Source organism: Colias croceus, chromosome Z (genome assembly GCF_905220415.1).
Source record: "Colias croceus chromosome Z, ilColCroc2.1".
Classification (NCBI taxonomy): Eukaryota; Metazoa; Arthropoda; class Insecta; order Lepidoptera; family Pieridae; genus Colias; species Colias croceus.
Window position 1 is genome coordinate 2928582 of NC_059568.1, and position 25879 is coordinate 2954460.

Sequence of the window (25879 nt, forward strand, 5' to 3'; positions counted from 1 at the left end):
TCGCTTGCCCGCTTAGGTATAAAAAAAATTGGTTGTCTGTAAAGTCGGTTTACTGACGATAGTTGAACGTGACAACGTCTTAAGGCCGATTGTGCTTTTTTGTCGCTCGTTCCGCGCTCTCGCTCGCACTTCAAGCCTTACGGAACGCCTCAGAGCGAGGTAACGCCGCATGAGTCATGTTTTTTCGTGCGTGCAGCCGGCTCTATCGAATTATAAGACATTGTCACGTCAAAAAAAAAAAAATCGAAAGGTACTGGGCGATGAAACGTGGAACGACCGCCCCACAAGGTGGACAGACTACCTGGTCCGAGTGGCAGAGAGCCGCTGGATGCAGGCCGCCAGTGATCGGTCGTGGTGGAAACCTTGAAGGGGGCCTTTGTCCAGCAGTGGACGTGCCACGGGTGAAACGACGACTAGCTTTATATTGTAATTTTATATATAGAAAATAAATAAATATTCTTATCCTAATCCATACGGTGACCAACCAAAAATGATTATATAATATACGTTCAACCACTCTTTAGTGACATATCACACTAGCGGATTGCGAGCGGTTTCAAAGCGGAGCGGGTGCGCAACGAATACGTTGCGGGCGCGCAACGAACACGCCGCGGATGCGCAGCGAATTCATTGCGGACGCGTGACAGATGCGCAACGTTTACGTTGCAGTCATGTACACTCATTAACAAAATGGAATCCGTGCTGGTTGTTACTTATAACTTGTGATAGTATAATAATTATGAGATCATTATTTTTTACGAGTTTTATAACATGTTAATGTTTAGGGTATTGTTTTATCTATTAAATCTTGGTCGAAATGCAATCAGATATAGGTCTACCAGAATCTGATGGCATATTTATATTTAATAAATAAAAGATTTTCATGTGGCAACTTATTTGACAACTATCAAATTGTTTGTCAAATTATTTGTCTTTTTTGCAGTTGATAAATAATTTTTAGGATTTTGTCTAAAAAATCTTCGAAAATGTCGAAAAAGCCGCTGTGATCACAAGCAAGAGGTGTGGTTTATAATGTGTATACAAAAATATTTGATGAAGAAGGGTCAAACACATCACAATTTTCAATTTAAAAGATTTTATTGGTAAATTGGACTTACCGGCTTTGATACTTTCAATTAAAAAATATTATATGTAGGTAACTAAAATATTGTTTGTTGATTGGAATATAATTTTATGAAAACTTATTACAGGAGTTTCCAATACGGCTATTCGTCAAGTCCAAGCTGTCCAAGTCAATTTTATAGTGTGTGTATCCGTTAATACTTACGAAAATAAACATAGTTTTATTTTATTTTTATTTTATTTTATAAAAAATTATAAGCAGTCTAGTTTTCTATCGATATACAGCGATATTTTCACATGGCACATGATAATGAACATACAAATATAGGTATGTGTAAATAATAATATGTAGGTATTACCTGTATAAAAGTAATATGTATATTATATATTATGTAAGTAATTGTACCTACATAATATTAAGTGGATATCTCATTATTAAGTACAGTATTGTCCACTTATGTAATGTGACTAATGATATTGAGAACAAACTAAAAAATAAGCAGTATCAAGATCGTTCAGTCCATTTTCCCTAGGGTTGCACACTCAAAATTTTGATTTCCCTAATTGCCATCAGATTCTGGTTTACCTATAGGTAACTTAATTGCTCACTAAGAAAGTTCATTAGTGAAATAAATGTTAAAGCTCCTTAACTAAAACAGGGCTATCTTATTATTAGATAAATAGCAGTGAATAGAAAATTTTATCAAGCAACCAGCAACTCATTATCACTTTGCTCATAATTAGGTTCACAAAATCTCTTTATAACATACGCTGCTATGGGAGAGATTATACTGGTCAGTCGTTGGAATGTATGGTATATTCTAAAAGTCCTAGTAATTCAATTTTATAGCACCTTTTTTAACAACTCCAGTTGTTATTACATCTTTAGTTAAGTAAGTGCATTTCCACAATACGGTTAAAAAATTGAGTGCTACAGAAACGATGGAAATATTGAATGGAGGTTAGGCAAGGCGGAAGGGCTGGCTTTTGTGCGAGAGTATACAAAATGGCGTCGACGCTTCTATTCGCAGCGAAATCGTTGCGCGTCCGCGACGTGTTCGCTGCGCACCCGCTCCGCTTTGAAACCGCTGGCAATCCGCTAGTGTGATGATATGTCACTTAGTCATCAGTTCTACAGATTCATTAGTAGTTGCCTAAAATATATTGGGTATTTTTAACAGTATATACATAACGACCTTCGTGCAAAGGCAGAGGCAGATAGAGACAGTTTCATGAATTTGGCGTATTCGTTTGTGATACAGCCAAAAAAAATGAGAAAGCTTGAAAAAGAATATACTGCTATCAAATCAAAGGAGCAGGGGGATATCGCCATTTTAAGAGTGAGTATATTTTATTTTTGTTTTCTTTTTTTATTTAATACTAGAAATTGTCCGCGGCTTGGTGCTGTGTGGTAAATAAAAGCAATTGTTATATACATAATATGTTGCATCTTAAATATTAAATAACGATTTTGCTTTTGAAAAATTTTAAAACTCATTGAGCAGATTTTTAGTACATTCGTTAGTACAAAAATGTGATTATTTCTTATTTACTTTACTAGTACAGTATAATAGATCACGCATTTGCGCGATACGCTGCCTGGTGTGGAGACTGCCGGTCGTGAAAAACATGCGTGCACTACACCACTAACAACACGGCGCATGAAGTTAGCCGCACGCCCTTGCTACATAACCGTATTGACGGCAACGGGTCGTAACGATATTGTTGTCCATCAGTGCCTCCGGCAAGAAAATCGTCTGCTGAAGCAGCGGGTAGAGCTTTTGGAAAAAGAGAGCTCGGGGCTGGCGGAGAGGCTGGTGCGTGGGCAGGTGGACCGCGCGGAAGGTGAAGAGGAGACCTTCGCGCTGGCCCGCGAACTGCAAGCGCTGCGCCGAGAGCACGTCGGCATGCAGCAGCGGCTGGCCCTGGCTCAGGACGAAATCCGTTCCCTAGAGATGACTCTTGACGAGGTGTGCACCACCACATTCGTTCACTCATCCATACTAATATTATAAATACGAAAGTAACTCTGTCTGTCTGTTACTCAATCACGCCTAAACTACTGAACCAATTTTCATGAAATTTGGTATGGAGATATTTTGTTACCCGAGAAAGGACATAGGCTACTTTTTATCCCGGGAAAATGACGAAATCCCGGAAATCCCACGGGAACGGGAACTATGCGGGTTTTTCTTTGACTGCGCGGGCGTGGCCGCGGGCGGAAACCTAGTTCTCGATAGACAATAACTCATTTCGAACCCCAAATTACTAATTTACAATTTTTTTTTTCTTTATTTAAGGAGCTTAGTCGAGAGTCGATTATATCGCTCGGTATGTCCTCAAAAACATTAAATTAGCTCTGATTTAAATACACATTACCTAGCTTATATAGTTGTCTGGCATTGTTCGACATCGGAAATGCCAGACAGCTATTACAAAATCCAACCTCAGTTAAATAGTCATCTGGTAGGCCTCTTTTTCGTTCAGTTTGGTTCCGGACACACTCCATCAAGACATGGTAACATCCTCAACCACTCCACACTGTGTACAATTCATTGTATTCGATTTACGCATAAGATATTTAAAATGATTCAATGGAATGTGAAAAGCAATCACAATTTCAGGTCTTTTAAAATCACATTTACAGATCCAATGTCATCTTAAAGGTTCCGACTGCATGGTTCTATACCAGATACCCTTCTTCTAGATCTACGATCAAAGTAATCTTTCCACAAATTCTGAATCGTTCCTTGTAGGCATGGTAGATACTCTTCATTCAAAACAATTGTTTTTGCATTCAAAACAATGCCGTCAGAAGCACCTAATCTCGCTAATTCATCCGCCTATTGATTTCGAACAGAAGAACTCGCAAGACGGTAACGCGAAAGGGGAAGAGCTCGCTCGCTGCCTCCAGCGTGAGTTGGTCCGCGCGAGGCTCCACGCTGCGGAGCGGGAGGCGGCAGAACGCGAGCTCGCTTCCAGAATAGCCGAGTTGGAAAACGACAACAAAATCCTCAGAAAACAGTCCGTTAATAACAATGTTGCTCACTTGCAGGTAACTTCGAATGTTGCATTAAAAATAACCAGTGTTTGTAGCTGAAAATTATTGTTATCGAATTGACCAAACTTCTGAATTACTTTCCAAGGATTTATTCATGATAATTAATTTTAGTCTTTTATGGGAGAATTATAGTATTGGAATATGTAAGTGGATTAAAACATTTCTCAGTTTTCGTATTAGTTGTATTCAATGTTCTCTTGAAAGTTATGGGGAATCAGCGTTTTACATGATTATGTTTTATAATATAATAAAAAGGTGTAAAACGCTCGTAGTGATTATACAATATTTGAATCCACTTTGATGTTACGTTAAATTTAATGTATTTGATTGTAAACAGGATGAGCTTATTGCCGTAAAACTCCGAGAAGCCGAAGCAAACCTTTCCTTAAAGGATTTAGGCCAACGCGTAGCCGAGTTGTCCGAATCTTGGCAAAGACATTTGCAAGTAAGTTAATTATCTTTTAGTCTAAATATCATTTTATGTTTTATTTAAAAAAACTTTTCAATACTTGGAAACTAAACTTGGTGATTTAACTACGCTATTCCACAAATTAAAAAATTCGTTGAAAAATGTCAATCCGAAAAACGGATACTGATTTATAGTTAAACAAAAATAATTGCAACGTTAAACATTAAAATACTGCGTAAATAGACAGTTTGTTCGCCCCTTGCTATCATTTACTTGAACAAGCTTAGATTGATCCTTAACAACGACGTCATAACCTAATAGACACCTAATGTCTTATTTTTTTACGAAGATACGTTTCAGACAACATGCAGGGTGCGGGGGAGCGGCAATTAGCGCATGCGGATCATCATTTTAAATGAATGACATCTGACATAAATAAAAAATGCAGTCACCTATATAAAGACGACTGACAGATTTTTGATTGACAGGTTACCACCGCCTACCGCCCGAATTGTTTTTGATTGTTTATGACTGTGAATTGAATCCTATTCCTTTCGGACAAGGTGCAAAATGGAATTGCATTGCTTAGGGCTCTTACGATTCAATGATTCGGGTGTTTCTGGAAATACGACAATTAGCGAAGATCTGCATGCGCATTATTAATTTTGGAGTACTGTAAATCTACACTAATATTAAAAAGAGGAAAACTTTGTTTGTTTGTTAGATTGTAAGGAATAGGCTCATAAACTACTGGACCGATTTTAAAAATTCTTTCACCATTCGAAAGCCACATTATCCACGAGTAATATAGGCTAGGTTTTATCCAGGAAATCCCACGGGAACGGGAACTATGCGGTTTTTTCTTTGAAAACGCGGTCAAAGCCGCAGGCGGAAAGCTAGTATATGAATAAAAATAAGTGTAATGTATCCATCGATAAGAGTAATGCATCCTTAAAAAATATTAAGTGTCAATTGAAGAATGTATGAATATTATGTTTAATAGGAGCATCGTCAAGAAGGTCCCTCTACGCCGGTGCAGTCAAATATGGTATCCGATATAATGGCGACGCCCAAGAAGCTGCTCCGAGCTTGGGAAGGCAGGACCAATGAGACGCAGAAGCTGGAGGAGGAGCTAATGACCACCAGGATCCGGGAGGTGGAGGCGATCTCAGAACTGAAGGAGCTTAGGCTGAAGGCAAGCCACCTTTATAGCTTGAATGTAGTATGTGTATGTATGCATTTCCTAAGTAGGTACCGCGCCAGAAACATATCCCTTCAAACTTCATTGACACATTTAATTTCAAAATTTCCATTGTTGCTTCTACTTTTTCACAACAAGAGTACTTATATTAGATTTTTCGAAATAAAGAATTCATGTGAATTGTTTATTCTTTATTTCGAAAAATCCTGAAAAGTATACAGTTCTTTTGAGGTCTTTAACTGACTTCAATAAAAGGAGGAGGTTCTCAATTCGGCCGGTATTTTTTTGTTATTCAGGGTTATAATTATTGTCTCACGTTGATCCTTGAGTCCCAGAAAGCAAGATGTATGTGAATCTCTAAAATAAATACATTGGTACCATTCGCTCATTTTGCAGTTCTATCATATTTACGTGCACTTACAATACTGGCTCATGCGCGCGCGATTGCCGCGCTTTTGATTATACTTACTATTAAATTTTGACATCGTAGTTCTCACGCAGCTGCCAATGCTATAGCGGCTTAAATGTGAAAGCCGTCTTAAAGAAAGCTCAGAATGTACATTATCATACAGAACGTATTTCCAAAATATAACCTATTACTCCAGTCAGTCAAGACAATCAATTCACAATAATTCCAAAAGTTTTAAAACTTGGGTCAAGTGAATGGTACATTGGGACGACAATAAATCTCATTTTGCAACCTTGTCCGCAGTCCGTAACTGCAATTAAAATTATTTTTTGCTGTATGGTCGTGAAAAAAATTCCAAAAGTTCTGCAAACTTGGGGAAGTTTTCGATATAACATTTCATATCACGTATTAAATTTGCAACCAGTCTCAGTGTACGGAACATCTTTTAATATTGAATATAAATGTTTTTTTTTTTTAAACTGAATGAGGTTGCAACTTTGTAAATGCACCAGAATTGATGTTTTCGAAGTTTGCAACCAAGTTCCAAAACTTTTGTAATTATTCCGAGACCACCTTTCTTGAAAAAATGACCACGAATTAAAAATAATTATAAATAAACATGTTCCGGTCAACGAAAAAGGTTGCAAATTTATATATTTCCGATATCTGTGTTAAGTTTGCAGAACTTTTGGAATTTTTTTCACGACCATACAGCAAAAAATAATTTAATTGCAATTTTAACAATGTTCCGGACTGCGGACAAGGTTGCAAAATGAGATTTATTGTCGTCCCAATGAACCATTCACTTGACCGAAGTTTGAAAACTTTTGGAATTATTGTTAAATTTTCGATTTCGAATGTCGATTCTGACTGATGTATATATATATGTTCAAAACATTTTCTGTCGTTTTCGTATCTTTCATTTTATTCATCGGCCAGTACAGGTAAATTAGCTTGGAGAAATTTTTGCGTTTGTAGTAGATACACTACTAAAAAATAAAACAGCGGTCAGCAAATAAAATAAAACAACATTTTATTTTTAGTTTTTATTTTATATATATGGGATTTTAAATTAAACTATATGTGTTTCTCCTCTGAAAAAGATGAGATTTTAATTTAATATTTGCACATTTAACATACGTATAACTTTTACAAAATGAACATGATTTTACAAAATGACAATGTACTAAAATGAAAAATTTACTAACCTGAAAAAGAAACGACATTTAAAGTTTAATTCTTTAGTTTGAGAAGTCAAAGTTTTGCCTCGACCATGTTTTAACACTGGAGCCATTTTGAATAAACAATATAAAGTTACAACACTTACACACAAATTAAACACTTCAACAAATATTATAACAATAATAACAAATAATAACAACAATCAACAATTATACAAAAATCAATTAAACTACGTACATAATAATTATAATTTTTGAATGAAATGTGTGCTTTATGTTCTAACGGTACCAAACAACTGCATTTGGCACCTGCGGACAGCGTAAACTGGTTTATTCTGGTTTTGTGCGTGTTTCCACTTTCCACTATCAAGTGACGATTTATTTATTTGTTTTTTTTCGTAATTATTATGGTCAAATATTAATTATGAAACAAATTATAATGGACACGATATTTTATTGTTTCACGGTAGTCGCCTTGTCGTTTGCTCAAGGACGTGAAATTGAATGATATATTTTTTTTATAAAGTCAAAACCATTTTCTTTCAAATTAAAAGTTGTTTTTATTTAAAACAAAAGTGTTGCTAGGAATAAGTATAAAATTAAATAGTAATGTTAGGATATCGAAACATTTTTTGTATAGGCCAGAACGATATAGTGGAAACGCGCTCTAAGATCTGAGTAATATACACACCACTACATATGCAAAAATTTCTCCAAGCTAATTTACCTGTAATTCCGTTTGCAAAGGAAATGGAGCTGCGCACCCAGGTGCAAGTTTCAACAAACCAGCTGCGGCGGCAGGACGAGGAGCTGCGCGAGTTGCGCGAGGCGCTCGACAGCGCGCTGCAGCGGGAGCGCGCGCTGCAGACGCGCCAGCGCGAGTTTCAGCACAGGCTCAGCGACCTCGAGAGCAAGGTGACCTTCTACCGTGTTCTAGAGCATTCCATTCCTTCTAGCTCGTGGTGCACGTGCCACGAGACGCGCCAGCGCGAGTTTCAGCACAGGCTCAGCGACCTCGAGAGCAAGGTGACCTTCTACCGTGTTCTAGAGCATTCCATTCCTTCTAGCTCGTGGTGCACGTGCCACGAGACGCGCCAGCGCGAGTTTCAGCACAGGCTCAGCGACCTCGAGAGCAAGGTGACCTTCTACCGTGTTCTAGAGCATTCCATTCCTTCTAGCTCGTGGTGCACGTGCCACGAGACGCGCCAGCGCGAGTTTCAGCACAGGCTCAGCGACCTCGAGAGCAAGGTGACCTTCTACCGTGTTCTAGAGCATTCCATTCCTTCTAGCTCGTGGTGCACGTGCCACGAGACGCGCCAGCGCGAGTTTCAGCACAGGCTCAGCGACCTCGAGAGCAAGGTGACCTTCTACCGTGTTCTAGAGCATTCCATTCCTTCTAGCTCGTGGTGCACGTGCCACGAGACGCGCCAGCGCGAGTTTCAGCACAGGCTCAGCGACCTCGAGAGCAAGGTGACCTTCTACCGTGTTCTAGAGCATTCCATTCCTTCTAGCTCGTGGTGCACGTGCCACGAGACGCGCCAGCGCGAGTTTCAGCACAGGCTCAGCGACCTCGAGAGCAAGGTGACCTTCTACCGTGTTCTAGAGCATTCCATTCCTTCTAGCTCGTGGTGCACGTGCCACGAGACGCGCCAGCGCGAGTTTCAGCACAGGCTCAGCGACCTCGAGAGCAAGGTGACCTTCTACCGTGTTCTAGAGCATTCCATTCCTTCTAGCTCGTGGTGCACGTGCCACGAGACGCGCCAGCGCGAGTTTCAGCACAGGCTCAGCGACCTCGAGAGCAAGGTGACCTTCTACCGTGTTCTAGAGCATTCCATTCCTTCTAGCTCGTGGTGCACGTGCCACGAGACGCGCCAGCGCGAGTTTCAGCACAGGCTCAGCGACCTCGAGAGCAAGGTGACCTTCTACCGTGTTCTAGAGCATTCCATTCCTTCTAGCTCGTGGTGCACGTGCCACGAGACGCGCCAGCGCGAGTTTCAGCACAGGCTCAGCGACCTCGAGAGCAAGGTGACCTTCTACCGTGTTCTAGAGCATTCCATTCCTTCTAGCTCGTGGTGCACGTGCCACGAGACGCGCCAGCGCGAGTTTCAGCACAGGCTCAGCGACCTCGAGAGCAAGGTGACCTTCTACCGTGTTCTAGAGCATTCCATTCCTTCTAGCTCGTGGTGCACGTGCCACGAGACGCGCCAGCGCGAGTTTCAGCACAGGCTCAGCGACCTCGAGAGCAAGGTGACCTTCTACCGTGTTCTAGAGCATTCCATTCCTTCTAGCTCGTGGTGCACGTGCCACGAGACGCGCCAGCGCGAGTTTCAGCACAGGCTCAGCGACCTCGAGAGCAAGGTGACCTTCTACCGTGTTCTAGAGCATTCCATTCCTTCTAGCTCGTGGTGCACGTGCCACGAGACGCGCCAGCGCGAGTTTCAGCACAGGCTCAGCGACCTCGAGAGCAAGGTGACCTTCTACCGTGTTCTAGAGCATTCCATTCCTTCTAGCTCGTGGTGCACGTGCCACGAGACGCGCCAGCGCGAGTTTCAGCACAGGCTCAGCGACCTCGAGAGCAAGGTGACCTTCTACCGTGTTCTAGAGCATTCCATTCCTTCTAGCTCGTGGTGCACGTGCCACGAGACGCGCCAGCGCGAGTTTCAGCACAGGCTCAGCGACCTCGAGAGCAAGGTGACCTTCTACCGTGTTCTAGAGCATTCCATTCCTTCTAGCTCGTGGTGCACGTGCCACGAGACGCGCCAGCGCGAGTTTCAGCACAGGCTCAGCGACCTCGAGAGCAAGGTGACCTTCTACCGTGTTCTAGAGCATTCCATTCCTTCTAGCTCGTGGTGCACGTGCCACGAGACGCGCCAGCGCGAGTTTCAGCACAGGCTCAGCGACCTCGAGAGCAAGGTGACCTTCTACCGTGTTCTAGAGCATTCCATTCCTTCTAGCTCGTGGTGCACGTGCCACGAGACGCGCCAGCGCGAGTTTCAGCACAGGCTCAGCGACCTCGAGAGCAAGGTGACCTTCTACCGTGTTCTAGAGCATTCCATTCCTTCTAGCTCGTGGTGCACGTGCCACGAGACGCGCCAGCGCGAGTTTCAGCACAGGCTCAGCGACCTCGAGAGCAAGGTGACCTTCTACCGTGTTCTAGAGCATTCCATTCCTTCTAGCTCGTGGTGCACGTGCCACGAGACGCGCCAGCGCGAGTTTCAGCACAGGCTCAGCGACCTCGAGAGCAAGGTGACCTTCTACCGTGTTCTAGAGCATTCCATTCCTTCTAGCTCGTGGTGCACGTGCCACGAGACGCGCCAGCGCGAGTTTCAGCACAGGCTCAGCGACCTCGAGAGCAAGGTGACCTTCTACCGTGTTCTAGAGCATTCCATTCCTTCTAGCTCGTGGTGCACGTGCCACGAGACGCGCCAGCGCGAGTTTCAGCACAGGCTCAGCGACCTCGAGAGCAAGGTGACCTTCTACCGTGTTCTAGAGCATTCCATTCCTTCTAGCTCGTGGTGCACGTGCCACGAGACGCGCCAGCGCGAGTTTCAGCACAGGCTCAGCGACCTCGAGAGCAAGGTGACCTTCTACCGTGTTCTAGAGCATTCCATTCCTTCTAGCTCGTGGTGCACGTGCCACGAGACGCGCCAGCGCGAGTTATTATACCGGTTCGACGTACTGGAGAGACTCTACAGAGGACTCGAACCTTCCACAGCACATGCTGCAATTTCCACTTCCACTGGAAGCGACTTAGCATCATTTTTCACATTGGAAATAATACTGCTCTCAGACATCACGGTAACTCCCCATTACGCTACCGTGTGCAAATCTGCTTCTAATCTTTCTAAAGCTATTTATTAAAATCGATTTTTAAACAGGATAATGTTGAAATTCATTGAAATTTTGTTATTTTTTTGAATGATTTATTCTACAGAGAATTTCTTATATTCATAGGCTAAGAACGAGTCCATGCAGGCAAATATTCGACACGTAGAGGCCAGCCAGAGAATAGCGGAATTGGAGAACGAAGTCTCGGAATACAAACTTAAGGTAGCAACAACTAGTTATTTGTTTACGGCTTCGTCCACGTAGTCAAAAAAATCACATGAGAATGGCATATTTTACCGTGTAAAAAGACTAAAAAGGAGTAACTGACTCCAGTCAAAAAAACTATATCATAAAATCTGTTCCGTTGCGACGAAATAAAAAGATAAACAAACCAACAAACACATTTTCACATTGATAGTATCAATACGGTACCTTAATAAAGATGGCTCTTTTAATGAACCTCTTATTTATAACGGTTAAAACAGTTCAACATTGAATATTTCAGAATGAGGTTATGGCAACAGAAGGAGAACTCAGAAGCCACGTCATGGACGACTCAGATCGAGTGCGCGCGTTGCAGGAACAAGTTGCCGAATTGAAGGCTGACGTAAATATACCAATAGAAAATAAAATATATTTACCCACTATTTCTATATGCCCTCAAAAATAGATGAAATACCCCTTTTACTTAATAATTTTCATAGATTTTTGGAATTAAACCTTAATTTGTAATTTAAATATTGAAGTATTAACATGTTTAGTATTTAAATCGATTTTTGTGTAATTATTCTATATAAAATATCTATTATGTATAAAAATGTCATCAAAAGAACAAGCCGACTAACAGTCACTAACATTGACGCTTTGCTTGGTGCTACATCGAGTTATAATTTCCATTTTAAATCTAGGAGAAAATGATAGCAAATTTTAATTAAATGCATTTTTACTAAGTATAAAAAATTGACATACAGGTAAATTTAGTACCTAGAATGCTTATCGTTTTAATGTGAGTATACTCTAACTAAGACTTTTCAAGACTAAAAACGTTTCAATGTCATAGAGAAATGTAACCCGATATAGCACCATAAAATATGCTTTATTAATAACCATGTGTTCATTAATATTGTAAATTGTAATGTTGCGCTGCATATAAAAATAACTAAAATTGATAAAAAAATAAGAAAACATAAAATTATCTTTAAATTATTCCAATTTTAATAAATCAGCGCATCATTACAATTATGCACAGCGTCACTAATAGGCCTACCACATGGCTTTAACTAACAATGGACAAGGATTCTTAAATTAACTTATATATATATATAAAACTGTTACTTGTGTTTGTTTAAAATTGCCGTGTTATACACGCAGTGTCTTAACAACGTTCGTGCATTGCTCCTTGTCCCCTAATTTTCCTTGAAATTCCTTTTCTTTTTGTGTTGACATATTAATCATCAAATATTGATTTTGTACGGGCCCTACAACCCCGTACAGATTTATTGTGGGAAAAGCAAGCAATAGAAACTACCGGCAAGACCAAAATCATAATCTTATTTTGTTAGACTTCTCTATGTTATTACCAGTTATCACATTTTAATTTCGAAAACCCAATCAAAATTCAATAAGAGTCAGTTCGCTTGAAAAATATATAAAATATGTAATGTATAAAATCCTCAGAATATAACAGAATCATAGTCATTATTTATTTATTTATTGAAACAGAATCATTCTTTGTACTTACAGTAATAATACCAAAGCGTACATAGAATTTAGTAACAATATGTTAACAAAAATGGAAACAAAACGGAGTTACATACAATGTGCATCCAAGTACCTGATACAGAGGTCTTGGACAGTATTTGCCAGCACATGATTTAACAGATGAAGGGGTGAGTGTGTCGGAGCGGTGCCGGCCGCCTGCGTCCGCACACAGGCCTCCGCGAACAGCGGCCGGCACCGCACAACCACCCAAAGCGACAGGATTGTCGACGCGATTATTTAATAATAAGTAATAGTGGATTATGAGAGCAAGTTTTCGTCTCAATTCAAGTGTATTTAAGCCAACCATGCCTATTACGAAAAGAGATGGATACATGTAAGGATAATATCCGTAAAGTTTTAAATACAAATAACGAGCAAACTTTCTTTGAACCCTCTCGAGCAGTAGTGTGTATTTCCTTTCGTGAGGGCTCCATAAAAAAATTATATTATGTTTATGTACATAATCGATCTCGAACAATACAGACTATCAAAATTTCCTCAAAAAATCTAAAACATCTGTCCAGTATATCCATTAAAATGTGAAATTTTCCCCACAACTTCCTTAAAAGTCGAGTTAAGATAAGGGGCAGTGCACACTGAACACCAAAACGCCGTTGTTCCACAATGTACATTGGCTTAACGTGAACATTCACTGCACAGTTCCCAACACCGATCACCACGCCGGACTCCGAGCCCTGGAAATGGCTCGAGTAAGTTACGTAGCTTGTGTGTGTAGTATAGTATTGACTAGATACGCCGTCGAAATATCCATTCTCGCTCGCTGTAGTTTCGTATAGAAAATAATGTTTTACTAAAACTAAAATAAAACTTAAAAATGTAAAAGTACACATTCTCTCAAATAGTCTTTATCACTTTCGACTGTCATTGGAGGGTAGGTACATGCACACAATACTCAATGTAGGTTTGATAGAGGCAATCTCTATATTTCTGTATATTTTAATATTGAAATACCCTTTGAAAGCCTTGCAATTGGCTTGTACATAATAATTTGGGTGTCCCAAGAAGTAGTGATAGTGTATACTTTAGAATAGCAGCATGCTTATTTCTTTTTCCTTGCTCATTCGGCGTTTATATTGCTTTGTAGTGGCTTCTTGTTTACGTACATTTGTAGTAAATTCGTCCAATATTATGTTTAGATAGAAAATGCACGTGTTTTGCTAAAATGACAACCGTATTCATTTTTCATTTTTATGTTGTCGTTATGGTCCTTGAATCAGCATCAAAATTCAAGACAAGTTTTAGATTACAAATAAAATATGTACAATGGTTAAGATGAGCGTATCTCTACAACTATTCAAATTATATATTTTTAGCATCATTAAGCGTTTCTTAAAATTCTTTTATTATCGTAATAATATAGAAGTTATCTACTTATGTCACAATAACTTTAACATATATTAATATATAAGAATATCTTAAAACAATATTAAATTATTTAATTATTTAAACCAAATTAACTTATCTTAATATACTTGTATGGTATTTTTGTTAGTGTTTGGCATTGCTTTGTTTGTGATAATATGTCCAGTAGTTAGTACTATTAACAATATTTATTATTAAAAATAACTCACAGACGTTTTTCTATATTATGTATAAAAGTAATTATAGTCCTTTTCAACTAGGATGATTCCTGTGACACATCGATTATTGACACGTGTAGAGATTGCCTTTACTGAAATCGTATCAATTGTTTCCGATAATCGATAATATTTTATATGGAAATGAAATCGATTTGAATAAAGGACCAAAATCAGTTATTTCGGCATTTCGCCAACAATTAACTAAGGAATCTTAGCAAACAACAGCGACAAAAAGTGAACAATTACAATTAGTAATAATAACACAATACCACGTAAAGTATCAATATAAAAATGCAACTTGTATACAAAGCTGACGGACTCGTACAGACGATTGACGCGATTGACAAACGATCACAAGATGGGCGTCGATTATATGATTTTCCAACTCTATAATTTTTCAACGTTCGATTTCACGTACACGAATTGCGTAGGTAATATATTTTTGTGTTATTTTATTTTATTTTTCGTTATATTAAACTAAACAATACTGTTTTTGTTTTAGTAGCTTTTATGTTTAATTTTTATGTTTTTGGTAATAATGCCGCCTTAAAATAAAAATATTATGCATTAAAATTATTTTTGCTTTTTATACATAAAATACGTAATTCGGAACACAATGAAGTGTCACAGGAATCATCCTAGCTGAAAAGGACTTTAGAAGTCAAGAAAAATAATTGTGATTGTCTTATATCTGAGTAATCCATGTTTAAATCATAAACATTTAAATGTGTTGTGTGTTGCCTAGTTTTTATAATACTTATAAGCTAGGTAAAGCCAAGACGGCGTTATATGTTTTCAAACAACGTAATATGAGCTAGTCTTATGCGCTCATTTCTGTGTGCACCTATAACAACGTATACATACTTATCACGTAGTAACGTACATACTTATACGATTCCTTACATACGCAGTACGCACGCATACGTCTACGTACGTACGTATACGTTGTAGCGTACAAAACAACGCACTAATCGTTTACAATGTGCACAATTCCAGGTCATGAGGCTAGAAGCGTGGAAGGCGCGCGCACTCGGTCTCACGCTCACGAGGAGCGAGTCACTAGACGAGGACCTGGAGGAGGACGACAAACTGAAACTCGTGCTGCGGAGGGAATCCTCCGCCTCCCTGGACTCTAAGAAGACGTAGCGATATCTTTCTTTCAATTATAGATTTGTACGGAGTCGGATCGTGAAAACGACAGACTATAATGTTTAGTGTGTTGATATTGACTTTTTGTAACTGTATTTGGAATCGTATCTTCCCTTCCTGATTGTTTTTAATGCACAAATAATACATTCTATGGGTGGAACCAGAGTGGTGATTCTAGAGTGATTTGTAATACGCGACCTGGTGTCGGAATCGGGTGGTTTCAATCTATTAAGCAAGGAGACAATCTTTTTTCTTTTTCTTTTTTCTTTTTGTGTATGTAATCTTCATCTTATAATCTTATTTTCTGTACTAGCTTCCGCCCGCGACTCCGTACGTGCGGAAAAATTAAGATTTATTTTTTTCTACGTATTTTTCCGGGATAAAAAGTATCCTATTTTATGCCCAGGATAATAAGGTATAATTATACCAAGTTTCATCGAAATCGAACCGTTAGTTTTTACGTGATGCCTTCACATACAGACAGACAGAGAGTAGTAGTAGTTTTGAGTAGAATAAACAGGTTTTGAACCTTCACCGTCTACTAATCGTACCCTTTCATCAAACCCTTGTGATCACTATATGCCAAACTAAATAACCTTTGATCTCAAATACATTATATTTTTTCAAATCTTCTGAGAATATTTTTTTAATTTCACTTACTTATCATGTAATATAATTAACGTACATTCCATTTTATTCTTAATTAGGCTTACGCTTGTTACTGGAGCAATAATTTATATAAGGAGCTTAAAATCACTTCTAAAGACATCACTTCCTTGGCACTAAATGTATACAAGCATGTGATGCGCAAATAAATGAACGAGTCATAAGTGGCGCGATTGCGAGCGAGATAGCAATATAACAAAATGTGTGAGAGCAAGCGAGAAACTATAGTCGGAAATTATGATACCTTCATTTATTGGCACGAATTTATAAGTGAGATAACGAAACGTCAATTCGGAGTACCGGCACACAATCTCAATAAGGCTTAATAATATTTATTCAATGTATTACACGAAATTAGTTAATTAGGCTTTAGATTAGAGTAAGAATGTGCGCGTTGAGCTCTCGGAGAATTTATTGTATGTTATGTGTGTTTGTGTTGTTTTATTATGCTTACCGACTCAAATGTTATTCGCATTGGAGAACAGTATTTATTTCAGCTACTAAAGTATTTGTTAATTAATGAGCTTAATATTATGTGATCATTGAGTTGGCGAGCTGCAGTGCAATGGTTTATATTTACATAAGTTTTTTCCCCTTTATTTAACTGGTTTTATCGCGAGACCTAACAGTCAATTAATTATTATCAAACAAGTAAATTAGAATAAGAAACAAAATATATTATATTAAATTTCATAACTGTATCGATGCATTATTTGTAGGCGCCAGTTAAAATGTTTTAAACACTCTATAAGACTAGAACGATTCAAGTTGACAGTTCAAAATGTAGTGCATGTTAAGATACTCTGATATTAATCATTAACATTCACCAACATAAAAAATAAAGTTAACTACTTATATTTATTAATTTTCAATAAACATCTTTGACTTATATTACAGTATTTTTTAAATTATATATTACTTGAAAATGGCTAGATTTTGGGTTTTGTTAGAACTATGAACCGCAAAACGCACGAACCAAGCGTGCCGCGTTCGTGGCCAGCGAGTGCCAGAAACGAAATCGCTATAATATTCACTTGGACATTCACAGTAATATAATATAATAATTATGTACCCCTCACGCACAGCGGCTTAAATGTTTTGTATAACTGCAAATAAAGTTAAATATAGGTATCGTTAGTTTTTATTAAGTTGAATTTTATGAATTTTATTTTTGTTATAGGAATTTGAGCAGCTATAAAATGTTAATTATTTTGTTCAATGATAAAAAAGCTATTAATGTATTAATTGACACATTATTTAAAATTATTTGACCTGTGCAAAAGTTGATTTTGTTATACAGTGAAACTTGGTTAAGTGGGACCTGGATAAGTGAGAAACCTCCATAACTGGAACTCATGCTGAGGTCCCAACACTTTGGCATTGAATTACCTCTGTTAGTGGGACGTGTAAACCTCTATATCTGGGATTTGTTCTTTCGATTTATCTTCATACTTACCTCTATAAATGAGACAGCGAGTAAATTTTGTATGCATAAACCTCTGTAACTGAGATAACATTGTTTGCTTACTCATTCTTATTCTATCCACAAATTCCACACGTAATTCCAAGTACGTAAGTACAAATTTTGAGCTTCAATTACCTTCAGTTTTAGTTTTGCTTTACTATCGTACAGATGTTTATTTGAAAAATGTCAAAACGAAAGCTACAATCGTTATCATTAGGTGAAAAACTGAAGTTAATATCCATTTATGAATCTGTATTCTCACCTCTATTAATGGAACCCTCTGTAAATGAGACAGATATTTATTTATACCTGTATATCTGAGACACTGGGTAAGTGGAATACCTCTATAAGTGAAACGACATTGCAGGTCCCTTGATGTCTCACTTAACCAGGTTTCACTGTATTATGTATAATGACTTAAATGTAATAAACTTTTTTTAATAATATACTTATTGTTTTGCTCAGCACGCCTACAAATTTTATTTTCCCCATGGACCTATGAAAAAAGACGGACGGAATATCGTCTAAACATTGAGTGAAGCCTAGGAATGGCGGCGATGCATCTATGTGTGTGTGCCAGATTGATTGCCAGATGCAGTAAAATTACCCCACACTAGTATTTTTATTTTTCAATTTTTTTGTACATTTTATATTGTGTACTCTAACTATAAGAACCTATGCATAAATACAATTACTATTTAGCTTTGACGAATCAACAATTGGACGCGAAACCAAAGGAAAATGTATGAAATCTTGTTCAACCAATATTGGGGGGAGGAGAGGTAATGTCAGTTTATAACCAAACAAATAGGAAACATGCTTCATTCGATTTAAGTAAACATATATTATGTACTTTGAAATTTTCAAAATTACTGTCTTATAACAGATGTCAAATACAGTGTTAATTGGCTGTAATATTTTTTTTAAATATGCGTGTTATATAAGGGTTAGCATAGTATGCATGTTTTTGTGAGAAGAAAAAGCAATAAATTTATAAAGCAAGCATTTTGTATCAAATTTATTATCGTAATTTTAAAATAAATTAACTTTGCATCAACTCCCCGACTTTTGGGAGAATGAAATTTTGAAACAATGGCAACAGCTGTCCTGACGACAATGGCGGTTGCATTTTTTCTATAAATTTTGCCGTAATCATTTTGTCATTAAAACATAAAAGAAATAACTTTCTTTCCTGTAGAATGTAATCACCTGTGTTTTCTAATATAAAATTGTACTGTTGCGAAACCATTTAACCACGCGAGACGGCATTTTACGGCGGCGCTTAATCAGTCGGTAGTTCATGACGTAATGGCGGCCGACTAGCTTACTATGGTGAGAGTGTGTGCGTGTTCATTGTATTTATACGATGGCTAGCTTACTATGGTGGCTTCACTTTGTTAACTGCAGATCAAGCGCTGTGGGTGTATAATATATTTGTAAAGGATTAGGTTTTATTGAAATGAAATGAAATTATTGATGAAATTATTATATTAATGTTTTAATATAATAATTGTAATTACTTTAATATATTATCGCTCAGCATACGAGGTACAACCAGCGTGCAGTAGCGAAATCATTGTTTGTATTCTTTTTTTATTATTATATTAGCGCGAGGCCAAGCGCTGATTTTAGATGTAACGAATTTTATATGATATATACTTAGTCTGGTCGTAAATAATGTTAACAAATTTTCAAAGTCAATCGGTGTTCAAACTTCAATGAAATTAGGAGATACAGAGAAAAGAAGAACAAACAAACTCCTAATATTTGTATTATTAATACAGATAAACAATTATAATTCTATGCAACTATTTTTTCTTGTATCAATATTTACGGCAAGACTAAGTGTGAAGTGTTTTGTACGAACATTTGCTTCTTGGATTTATGCTGATGCTGCTAATGCTTAATTGCTGACATGGATTTACGTTTAATGAATGGCAGCGGAATTTAATTTTTGACTTTACTCAAATCCATGTCAGCTATGATCGTTTCTTATGAATTTATAATTAATAATGCACTCTGATTATAAGAATAATTCACGTTTTTAACGTGATAACGTTTTTAAAATCGTTTTAGTCGGGTGACATGTTCAGAAACTTGTGTCACACCAAAACCTCACGAGCGCGACCGCAGGTATAACGAGAGAGAGACGGACCGATCTCCCGACTCATCTCGAGCGCTGCCACCAATAAGACGTTATCACGTAAACATCTCGATCGTAAACCTACTTTACAAACAACCAATTTTTAGTTTAGTTGTATAACCAATTTATTTTTAAGTAGTAGTAGTTGAGTAGCCTATGTTTGATCTGCTTCCGTAAAGAAAATAATTTGTATGCTATTCACAGGTTTTAGTTTGCAATATTTCGATTATATTAATGTACGACGAGACGTTGGACCATCTTCTCAATATAGAAGTAACCAAGTGATTATTTAAGCTGCGTATTTTGTTTTAGATAAATGATACAGTGTTATAACATCATCGAATAGCAGTATTACTTCCAGTGCGGGAAGGTGATGGCGCTAGACGCTAGTTATTTTTCCACGTTGGAAACAATACTGCAACAACAAGACATTATAGTACGACGGCTCGTACCTCATACGTATGTTTATTGAGAAATCGGTCCAGAATTCGATCGCCATCCGAGGAATCGATGCCAAGGCCTATGATTGCTATTACTTTAAAATCTAGGAATTTACAGTATCAGTAAATAATCGAATTAAGTGCACTTTGCTCATTCATCGATAGATGTACACGAACACGGGTTCAATTCATATCGCGTTGGTAGTTAAGCAGCAATAGATGATTTAATATTTTTAGCAGTAGTTATATCGTTTCGAGTAATTTGTATTGTGATGGAATTTTTAAACTTTCGTTTTATACATCGAGTTTCTAGCATAATATTTTAAATCCCTCATATGTCACGTATTTTCGTATTATGATCAACTGTATTGAATTTTATTTTAAGGAAATAAAGTAATGTTTAAATATTTTGGTTTTTTCTTTTTTGTAAACTTCCCTCTTTAAAAATCCCTTTCGATATCATATTGGTGTTCAATTGCATGATATTTAATAATAATATGAAGGAGAATGAATTCATGTGAGTTAATTCATGTTTTTAGGAAACAGATTACACTTTTCATAAGAATATAGTTAATATACCTACCTACCTACCTACTGTAGAATCAGATAAATTATTTAAAAAAGCCCGATTTAATTAAGCTTCCTTTTATAAATAATACATACATTCTTAAGAAGCATAAAAAGTATGAGCATATTTTAAAGGCTCGCTATATCAGGAATGATAAAAGTCATGAATATTTCTTTCAGAGATTGTACCAACGGTCCAACGGATGATACTGTATCGAGAAGCTTATATGTATTATGTAAAACACTGGAAATTGCAGTGAAGCAAAAAAATGTGACCTTGAAAGACGTCGGTTATGTTTTTGTCTCTTTATGTGGGGTGACCACGCTGGTTCGAAATAGAAAAAACTAAAAATCATGGTCTATAATAATTACAACATTTATTTTTAATGCCTCCTCCACACTACTCGCGAAGTTGAACGAGGTTAGACGAATAGAATAATGTAGAGAGGCACTTCGGCTTACTTCGTCCAACTTTACCTCGCCTCGGCCGACTTCCGTTTGTTGTCGGTTTTTGCGCCCGAGCCAAAGGGCACGAAGTTACCTGAAGTTCGTTCTGAATATGAACGTATGCGTTCCTCGCGAAGTTGAACGAGTGTGTAGTGTAGCACCGCGGACTTCAGTCAACTTCGGCCGAGTACTTCGCCGAGGAACTTCGTGAGTAGTGTGGAGGAGGCATAACAGTATTTATATTATAATTTATTATATGTATAGATTACTGGTCAACTTACATGATTTATCACCTATAAAGGTACATTGTTACTCAAGCTTAAAAGTCTAAAACTTCTCTTAAAAAAGGGAGAGTTCAGAGTTGTATCGCTAGTGTTGATGTGTGGTAACGATATTACAGTTCTCAGACATTCTTATGTCTTTGAGGAGCTGTACAGTGTACTTACGTGCTTTAATTCATCACTGTAATATATAGGTGATCAGATGCAAAATAATACATTCAATGTTTAATATCTAAATTATTTATTATAATAATGTAACTTATAATATATTTCTCTATAATAATACTTATATCTATATTAATGTAACAAATACAAATTTCTCAAACGACCTGAAATGTTTTTATCGACATCATTTTGCTTTTGAATATGCTGTAGGGGAAGTGGGCCCAAAGGGGGCACCTTACCGGAAAATTAAAAAAAAAATGAAGTTTAAAAAGAAGTTAAACCATTTATTTTTTTGCAAAAAGTTCCATTACTAAATACTTTTGAATGCTACGTGGTTAAATTTGTCAAAAGTTAAAGTATATAATAATTATTAACAGATTACTAAAAGCCTACGATTGCCTGCTTTGCCCGAAGGGGAGGCCTAAAGCGGGCTTTCGTTTAGGGCAAAACGGGCAGTAGTTGGGTAAAGCGGGCAGGCCTGGATTTAAACAGCAGATTTCAAAATATACAGCCACAAATAATATATAATTATAATAAATAGAGTAAAAGACAAAAATATTTTATAAGTTATGTATTTCAAACAGTCACACAATTATTTTTAAATTTATATATGAAACAAAGGAACTTAAAAAAATAAAAGTCTCATATAACTAGTCTCATTACAAAATTAAAAATAAATTTATAATTGTCATTAATGATGAAACAAATTATAAAGGTCGGCATAACATGTGAACGACAAGTATTTAAACAAAATAATTCCTAAAATAATGTACCTAAGTAATAGGTAAGTATACAAGTTCCATAAATTCTTGTTTAGACAGCCCGTAAAATAAAGAGTCCACGTATTCCAAAAGCTCCATATCTTGTTCCGTAGAAAAGACAGTAGTAACCTACCAAGCTCATTACACGAACGATTTAAGATTTCTTTGCAATGTCGTTCTTGGAATCCCATATTTAGTTGCTACTTTTTTGACAGGTTTTCCTAACTCTTGCACTTCTCGCATTGCTTGCTGCATAGTTGAGCGTTGCCATGAGGCTTGTGAAGTTTTACGCTTATATTTACTAACCATATGAAAGGAAAAGGCAAATTAACAAAAGAATGTATGTGTGTGTAATGAATGAAAGAAAGAATGTAAGTGAATTTTAGCGGACGGGGCAAAGCGGGCGCGTGCCCGCTTTACCCTGCCCGCTAAAATGAAAGGTTCAGACGAAATTCTAACATCAAAATTTTTAGACACGCGGATTTTTATGGAACTAAAATACGGCCAGATAGCCACTTAATAACTTACAAATTTTGGTTAAAGGATTGTAAACACCAAAATAAAAAGAACACATATTACATACCTTGCAATATTTTTCAAAAATCATCGAAAAACATGAATTTCATGTTTTCATTTCACGCATTTCATTTGTTGAAATGCGTGCTCGCAACCGAATCGAACGACAGCCGCGAGGTGGGCTAGGGGTGTGGGGATCGTGCTCACGCGTCGCGCGCGCGCCATTTTTTAAAATTCCGATACTATACTAAGTGCCCGCTTTAGGCTCTGTGCCCACTTTAGGCCTCCTTCCCCTAAATGTAAAATATTAGTAGAATCGTTACGTCTTACAACAGACGATTTTTTTTTCTTTTGAAATATTACCCAAAAGCCGATACAAGAAAAAAGATAGAGTTCGAGGAGTGTGCCTGATTTAGTAAAAGCTCATTATCACACTGTTTGTATGCGTTTCCTGAGAACATTTACTATGGTAGGTAATGTTTATTTTTTTTTCACCATATGAAAGTAGAGATTTCAATGAACAAAAAGCTCCCCAAGTTTTGATAAAAGCTGATATTTTGACGGGTGACTTTTCGATTGAAAATTAGGTTCTTTTTTTGGTATTAATTCAAAGTAAGGCGAAAAAAAAAATATTTTCAATCAAATAAATTACAGCAACTATATTTGGGACATAATAAAGTAAGTTTCCACCAAATTTCTTAGAAAAAAAATTAATTTTTGAAGTAGATAAAAATAAAAGACCAAAAACTTGGTTTATTGAATTTTTACCTAAATTTTGAAGTTATGTGAAAAAATTGTGAATACAAAAGTTGTAGAACTTTTTATTACCTACAACTTTGCCATTGAACTTTTTTCCGTAGGACTTGTAGTTTTGTCGGAAATCGAGAGAAAACATTTTTTTCTCTTAAAAGCTCCCCCCCTCCCACTTCCCGGACTGAGATTGACCGCAATTTATTTTTCCTTTTATTTTCATCATATTCCCCTCCTTTTCTAATAGGTTTCATCCGACTGCGATTTTTTTGTTGTTTCAAAAATTATCTACTCTAGTCTACATAACAAGCCTAGTGAGACACTTAAAAAAAACATTTATCAAAAATAACTTCCACCTTTTGTTTCCCACAAGTTTCGTACTCCTTTGTGAGCAGATGCATGACACATCTTTATTTTTATTGATCGATTTGGAACCTTGCATCATACTCGAAAAAATACTTTTTTAGCTTATAATATGAACATATCAACCTTAATAAAATTAAATCGATCGACTACTTTTTTATAAAGGTATAATAAAACAAAAAACATTAAAAACAAACAATTTATAAATAAAACGTCAAAAATCATTTACTTACAATTATAGTCTGGTTTAGAACATGGGCATTTTTCCGGCATTTTCGGTCCCTTTGCTATTTGCTTCATAAATGGATGTACTTCCTCGCTGAACAATGGTCTGAAACAATATAAAAAGTAAACAAATCAATTTATCATGACAATAAGAAGTAGGTAGGTATATAAGCTGTACCCTGCGGTTCTACCCGCATTGCTCCGCTTAGCATGATGATATTTATGCTCCTATTCCTCGATAAATGGACTATCTAACAGTGAAATAATTTTTCATGTGTAAGTAATTTTTCACGTGATTTCTGGGATTAGAGCGTTTAAGCAAACAGACAAATTCTTCATCTTAACCACCATAGATAAGCGGTATTTTAGTTTAGAGGTTAATTTTATGCAGAGCTGAGTTTATTTAACCGATTTTAATTAAAAAAATAGGTAAGTATATGTATATCACAAAATGTCTCTAAGTTATCTGATGTGACGCTCTCTATAATTTTATGATTTTGGTAAAGACTTAAGACTACGTATGGTCGTAGCCAAGAGTCGTAGCCATAGAAAGATGGTATCCATGGTAGTAAAAACAAGGACAACATTATGAAAAAAAAATTGACATTTGCGAGCGTTTAAAACAAACAATTCATCAAATAACTAATTATAATGATTCAACCGTTTTTTTACAATATCTCATACACATAGAACCATAGACAACGGAGATCCCCATTTTATCAATATTTTGCAGTAAAAAATATTTTTTTTTTATATTGAACAAAAAAAAAATATATTTGTGACCATGCATTTATATCAAACGAGCGAATGCTAATTCTAACCAACTATGTCAAATTATTTTAGTGTAAATAGGCGTAGACCATTATTTCGTTGTTCTTAAATTCTAGGAGGTAGCAACGTTGACAAGCATTTTAGTATAGTTGGTTCTTTGATATGCTGTTCCTCTTGCTATTTCGGTTACAGTCCGGGCTGTCTGGCTGGCCGCAGTGGTTGCGTTTATTAGTGCGCATCTTATCTGCACAGGAAAATATCCTTAATTTAACTTTTAAAAAAATTGCCACTGTGGTCCATTACAATTTGTAAGCCCAACTTAAAAGATGTCAAGGAGCAACAAACTTATAGATATCAATATGATGTAGGAATGTAATATGGAGGTAGAGGTAGGTCTCGCTCACTTGAAAATATTACATGAAAATAAGAAACCGAAAGGAATAAATAATTATTTTACAAACTTCTCGACGATCTTTAAAATTAAGTAGGTACCATATATTTTGATAATGAGGTTATATTATGACTATGTTGGCATGGCAGCCCCGACGACTTTGTTTTTTTTTATAAATATTTAAAATTTATTTTTACTACTACTACAACTACTACAATACAACCGCTTTTATAATCTGTTTAAAA

General features: G+C 36.8%; 1 protein-coding gene across 8 annotated transcripts in view; it reads left to right on the forward strand.

The window, feature by feature from the left end:
- Window positions 1-20804, forward strand: part of LOC123705270 (ecotropic viral integration site 5 ortholog-like) — an 85714-nt gene extending 64910 nt beyond the window's left edge. For all 8 annotated transcript variants that reach the window (XM_045653981.1, XM_045653985.1, XM_045653982.1 and 5 more), the window contains 9 exons: window positions 2265-2423; window positions 2820-3053; window positions 3944-4138; window positions 4482-4589; window positions 5557-5748; window positions 8092-8259; window positions 11299-11394; window positions 11678-11779; window positions 15531-20804. In XM_045653981.1, coding sequence (XP_045509937.1) covers window positions 2265-2423; window positions 2820-3053; window positions 3944-4138; window positions 4482-4589; window positions 5557-5748; window positions 8092-8259; window positions 11299-11394; window positions 11678-11779; window positions 15531-15680 — 1404 coding nt within the window. In that variant the 3' untranslated portion in view covers window positions 15681-20804. The remainder of the gene's footprint in view (window positions 1-2264; window positions 2424-2819; window positions 3054-3943; window positions 4139-4481; window positions 4590-5556; window positions 5749-8091; window positions 8260-11298; window positions 11395-11677; window positions 11780-15530) is intronic.
- Window positions 20805-25879: the final 5075 nt, after the last annotated feature.